Genomic DNA, 6,087 nt, shown 5'->3' with positions numbered 1-6,087 from the left:
ATATATAATTTCTTGTAAGATGCATTTAACTTACATTTAAAAATAGCATTAAAATGGTATATATAAACAGTTTTTATTTTAATCTGTTTTTGGAATTAAAAAAAAGTTATTAAGTTAGCGTGTATGCATTTCATTGCCTAGAAATAAAAATCAAGTGGCGTGCTGTTTTTTTCAATAAGTCTCAATCAGATGCTGTCAAGGTGATTTGTAGTGGATGAAAAGTGAAAAGAGTCCGAGTGAAAAGTGCGCTTTAAATAACAACAGCGCTTGTTTTTCTTTCAGGAAGGACACGCATGTAGTCCAGATGTGTGTCGCCCTCTGGAGGCTGACTGCAGCACTGCGCTGTCGCAATCCTTTTCAGCTTATAAACGAGGGCAGGACGCATGTCCCAGCGCTTCCGGTCAGCAGCCTCACGGTCGCTTCAGAGCATGTTTGATCGAGACCGAGATCTGGACAAGACGGTCCTCGTGGGGAACATCCACAGCTGCGTGACAGAGGAGATTCTGTTCGAGCTGTTCCTGCAGGTGAGCTCTTCATCATCCACCTGTTCAGACTCCTGCAGTGATTATTGATATGCAGTGACAATAACTGTCTTGTCCTCTTGACGAATCTATTTTTGCAGCATATTTCTTTGGTTCGTTTACTGGCGTTTAGAGCATCAAGCCGAGGAACTAATAATATTGTAATCGTTAAACTAGACACGCTTTGTGGGATTTGAAGTAAAAAAAATGGACCTAAAAATGAATCAAACTTTTAAAGAGTAATGTTGGATACTTTTATCTCTTGTAGAACTACAAAGTTTGTTTGTTTTGTTAGTGTGTTGTATTTATTTGTTTGTTTAAATGTCATTTATTATTATTGTTAGTTTATTATTATTAATAATGTTTTATTTATTTATTTTTGCTTGACATTTATAATTTTTGTAATAGTTATTTATTTGTTTAGATATTATTATTTAAATTGTAATGTATTAATATTTAGATTTAATATGTATATTTATATGTATATATTATATTTGATTTATTTGTTTAAATTGTAATTTATTATGGTTATAGTTTAGTAGTAGTAGTAGTAGTATCATCAATGTTTTTTTTATTTTTACTTGTCATTTATAATTGTTATAATGTTTATTTATTTGTTTAGATATTATTAATATTATTATTATTATTTAAATTGTAAAGTGTTAATGTTTATAATAATGTTTAATATATTTATGTAATATATATTTATTTATTTGTTTAAATGGAATTTATTATTGTCGTTACAGTTTATTGTTATTATTATTAATGTTTTGAATATTTTTCTAATTATGTATTGTCATTTATAGCTGTAATGGTTATTTATCTGTTTAGTAATTATATATATATACACACATGCATACATACAAAATAATAATTTTTTTTGTTTCTGTTGAAGTGGGAAATGTGTGATCCTCTTTTCAAACCCATATTTTCAGGCCGGGCCGGTAGACGAGGTGCGTATCTTCAGAGATGGAGCGCAGGCTTCATATGGATGTGTTTATTATAAGCACGCTGAAGCTGTTCCCTACGCAGTCGAACTTCTCAATGGAATCTGGCTCTATGGGCAGCCCATCAAGTTACAGCGTAAAACCGGTGGGTAACGTCTAAAACAGGTGTTGACTTGAAGGTGGACACGTTATCTTGAACGTCCACAGTGACCGAACGCTTGTGCTGTGCTGTTTCTAGATGGACATTATCATAGAAATGAGGCGTGTGCGTACTACACAGGGACAGGACTGATAGCAGACAGGTGTGTCCCTTTACAAACACACTCCACCGCTTCTGTTCATGCCAGAGTTTGGCAGGATGGGGATTATAGTAATAATATGAGCCCAAACGACAGACTGCAAGTATGTACTTCATTGCTGATGGGAAAATACATCATTCTGAGTGTGTAGTATGTTAGAAAGCCTATACTCAGATATCAAAAGATGTGTCTGGCTTCCCCGGAGTACCTAAAATCATTATTTAAGTAAAGTATTCAACCATCTCAAGACTCTCCTCTTCTGTTGCTTTGTGGGTAATATTTGCTCGAAGCATGAACAGATGAACTCTTCATTATATATATGATTTGGCACATACTAATTATAATGCAGACTATTTGGAACAGATAGCATGATTTGGAATGTCTTCCCTTGAGATGGATGGTTTCATAGTGCTTTCTCCTGAGGATTTGATCAGCTTCAGTTTATGCACACGCTCTACTGGTTTGGGCTCGGTAAGATTTTGAAAGGAATTAATACTTTTATTCAGTAAGTCACATTTACGTAAGTTTAAATTGGTACAAAAGATTCTATTTCAAATAAATGCTGTTCTTCTGAACTTTCTATTCATCTGTGAATCCTGAAAAATAAAATGCATCAGTTTCCACAAAAATATTGTGCAGCACAACTGTTCTCAACATTGATAATAATCAGAAATGTTTGTTGAGCAGCAAATCAGCATATTAGAATGATTTCTGAAGATCATGTGACACTGAAGACTGGAGTAATGATGCTGAAAATACAGCTGCGCATCACAGGAATACATTACAGTTTAACAGAGATTCACACAGAAAACAGCTGATTTAAATTCTAATAATATTTTACAATTTTTACTGTATTTTTGATCAAATAAATGCAGCCTTGAGCAGAAGAGACTCTCAGAAACCGACCCCAAACTTTTGAATGGTATTCTTTTTGTAAGAGAGAGAGATATTTAGCATGTTGTAATGTCATGTGTTTTTAATTGTGACTTTTATTGAGATTTTTCTGTTATTTCCCGTCATTGTTTCCCCTACAGTGCAGATGCTGTGCGCCGGGATGATGTGGTTTTGAGTTTAAATGGCAGTCCAGTGGAGATCCCTTCTAATGAAGCATACAGCTGGAGTGACATGGTAACATACTCGGAGAGAAAATAGAATAATAACAATAAAATAACAAATACAACAAAATAATAAATAAACAAATAAATAAATAAACAAACAAAAAAAAAAATATATATAATAAAAAAGAATAATATAATTTTATTTAAAAAAAAAAAAATATATATATATATACATATATCAACAAACTTTTATTCCAAAAAGAGCTAACAGCACAAAAATTATTTTTTTTAATTAATAGATGATTTATTGTCCTGCATAATAGGTACCCAGGACTGTAATCCAGCTCCAGATGATGTTGTGTGTGTGTGTGTGTGTGTGTGTGTCAGGTGTACGGCAGACGTCTGCAGGTGTGTCCTCCAGCTGTGTGGCTCTGTCCTCCTCTCCAGCTGTGTCCGAGCTCTGCTCACTCATCTGGGACGTCTCTCCACAGGTCAGCCAGCAGCGGAGTGGGCTGTGCAAGCGTAAGTTTACAGACTAAACACTAAATGCAATGCTATCTGTGTACATCTTAATTTATTGGCTCAGATTGAATACAAACTCCGGATATGCGTTTTGTTTTCAGAGACCGCTGTATGGAGGGTGCTGTTCGAGCATCCTGACACCGTATGCTCCAGTGAGCGCTTTTATCAGCTCTGATTCACACTGTCCGCTGTAAACCAGTCATATCTGTGCATGCTCTAATAAAGCCGTCTGAATGCACCCTACTGTCTCTGGAAGTATGGAAGCGCAAGTGCGATGATCTGAAATGTTTGTTTGCGACTTCATCTCACATTCAGCAGGGCTTTGCATCTCGTGCAGAATCGGCTCAGGTGATTAGAACCTCAATAACTAAATGATTGATTGATGCATTTATCATCTACAGTGATGTTTTATAGGGGGATAAAAGCTTAACAACACAAAATATAATTCATGTTGCATGAACATTTCTAACATCAAGCGTTCACTCTTATTACCTGGAATAGCCTACAACCAAAGCCTCTCCCTCTCTTGAACTAGTATGACAAGATCCAATAACTATTAACTTCAGACTTTAGAGTTAAAAAAAGGACTTCACTAAGTACAAGAGTATTTCAGTTAGTGCTGGTGTATAAAAACGTGTTTTATTTCAAATAAATGCTGAACTTTCTATTCATCTGTTTCCACAAAGATATCGTGCAGCACGACTGTTTTCAACATTGATGATAATCAGAAATGTCTCTAATAATCAGCATATTAGAATGATTTCTGAAGATCATGTGACACTGAAGACTGGAGTAATGATGCTGAAAATACAGCTGCGCATCACAGAAATACATTACAGTTTAACAGATATTCACACAGAAAACAGCTGTTTTAAATTCTAATATTTTACCATTTTTTTTACTGTATTTTTAAACAAACAAATGCAGCCCTGGTGAGCAGAAGAGGCTTTTTCAGAAACATTAAATCATATTACAGACCCAAACTTTTGAATCGCAGTGAGCATATTGAGCATAGTTTATATCTCACAATTCTGAATTGAGAGAAAAAGTAGCAATAACCTTTTTTTATTTTTTATTCAGTGGCGTAAAACGGACTTCCATACTATGCTGCGCTCTCTCGCCCGAAAAGTAAGCACAGGTTATTTAAAACCATTTTTGCAAATGTGGTATTTCTTTTTTTTTAATTTGCATTTTTATTTTAAAGGGATAGCCTACTATTGACAGCATCTGCTCATTCGTCACTTTTACAGTTTCTCCAGCTTACAAATATATTCAGTAAACACGAATAACAAGTTTCTCAAGTGACAAGCTCTTCAAAATAATCTCTTTAACAGTTTCAGCACGAAAGAGAAGGGCTTGGTGGTCACTCCTGAAAGAACACATATGACAACAAAAAGTATTTAGTTCAACAGGAGTTATTCTCTATCCATTTAGCCCAAAAATCAACAAATACATCTCAACGTCAATCCAATCCTGTTTTTGAGTTAGGTTTAAAAAAAAATATTTTTTTAACACAATATAAAATATATTGGCTATATTTTATTAAGAAATGATATTAATGCTGTAACATTTCAGAGTGAAAATTAAAAATTAACTAATTAAAAATGAACAAATTTCTTGATATTTGGTCTTCCGTTGCTTGTTCTATTTGCATTTTTATTATTAAATTGGTGCATTCTTAATTATCTATATTGCAATCTTCAAAATTCTGAAATATCTTTTATTAGTTGTACTTTATTTGCATTTATTGATTTTTTTTTAAAATCCAACATTTTTAATATTTTTTTCCATACTGAATGCGCACTATTTCTCAGACTTTTGAGAATATAGTATATTTTTATTATTAGCATCCAGAGCTGCTTGACGCAGGAATAACAGCGTGTTTCTTCTTCTGAAGGGTCTGGGAAAAGCACCGCGGGTGGGATTCTTTGACTTGTGTTGAAAAAGCCGCTGTAAACCGTGACGTGTTTTTCTCTAACAATCTCTACTCTGCTCTTCTCTTGAAAATCTCTCCAGCACAAATACCAGCTGAATGTGGACGGGACGGTAGCGGCCTACAGGTTTCCGTGCGACAGCTTGGTCTTCAAGCAGGATTTGCCTACTACGAGCACTTTTACATAAATGTAATCATACAAATAGGCTACAAATTAGCCACCAATTCGCCAAAATGTAAAATAGTTACAAATTGTCGTTCAATTCTCGAGGATTTTTTGAAAAACTCTTTTAAGAACTCTGTGATTGTCTGTCGTGATTTGGACATAACGTATTAGGTTTTTTGTATGTATGCATTAAAGGGATATAAAAAAAAAAAAAAAGAAGAAAAAAAAAATTGCTCAACGTCAGGCCATCCAAGACGCAGATGAGTTTCTTCATCATAACAGATCTGGAGAAATGTAGCATTGCATCACTTGCTCACCAATGGACCCTCTGCAGTGAATGGGTGCCGTCAGAAGATCGAAATGTATAATTACAAGAAATAAAAAATCGTGCGACAAGGGGCCTTCCTGAACGGGATTCAGTCAGTTTACTTTAGAATGCACCCCTTTCAACACAAAAACACTGGAATTCACCCTTTGTGAAAATCAGACTTGATTTTGATTTTTGTTTTCTAAGGAAGTTGCAAGACCAGCTCCCGTCTGCTTGCATTGGGAAATACTGAAATTTCATGATCCACCCGAGGACACCATATTTTTTTTCAGTTGTCTGAATCGAGAGCCGTGCATGTAAAAAAAAAAGCCAG

At 34.7% G+C, this 6,087-nt stretch overlaps 1 protein-coding gene across 1 annotated transcript; it reads left to right on the top strand.

Annotated features, from left to right (window-relative positions):
- The first annotated feature begins 354 nt into the window (after positions 1–354).
- On the top strand, positions 355–3,588 carry rbm11 (RNA binding motif protein 11). The gene is made up of 6 exons (XM_016492157.1): positions 355–524; positions 1,457–1,613; positions 1,707–1,770; positions 2,802–2,895; positions 3,213–3,347; positions 3,449–3,588. Exons 1-6 carry the CDS (start codon positions 384–386, stop codon positions 3,539–3,541), a joined length of 684 nt encoding a protein of 227 aa, XP_016347643.1. The 5' UTR covers positions 355–383; the 3' UTR covers positions 3,542–3,588.
- Positions 3,589–6,087: the final 2,499 nt, after the last annotated feature.

Source organism: Sinocyclocheilus anshuiensis, unplaced genomic scaffold (genome assembly GCF_001515605.1).
Source record: "Sinocyclocheilus anshuiensis isolate Anshui unplaced genomic scaffold, SAMN03320099.WGS_v1.1 scaffold658, whole genome shotgun sequence".
Classification (NCBI taxonomy): Eukaryota; Metazoa; Chordata; class Actinopteri; order Cypriniformes; family Cyprinidae; genus Sinocyclocheilus; species Sinocyclocheilus anshuiensis.
Note: the sequence above shows the minus strand (reverse complement) of the source record. Positions and strands in the feature narration are given on the sequence as shown.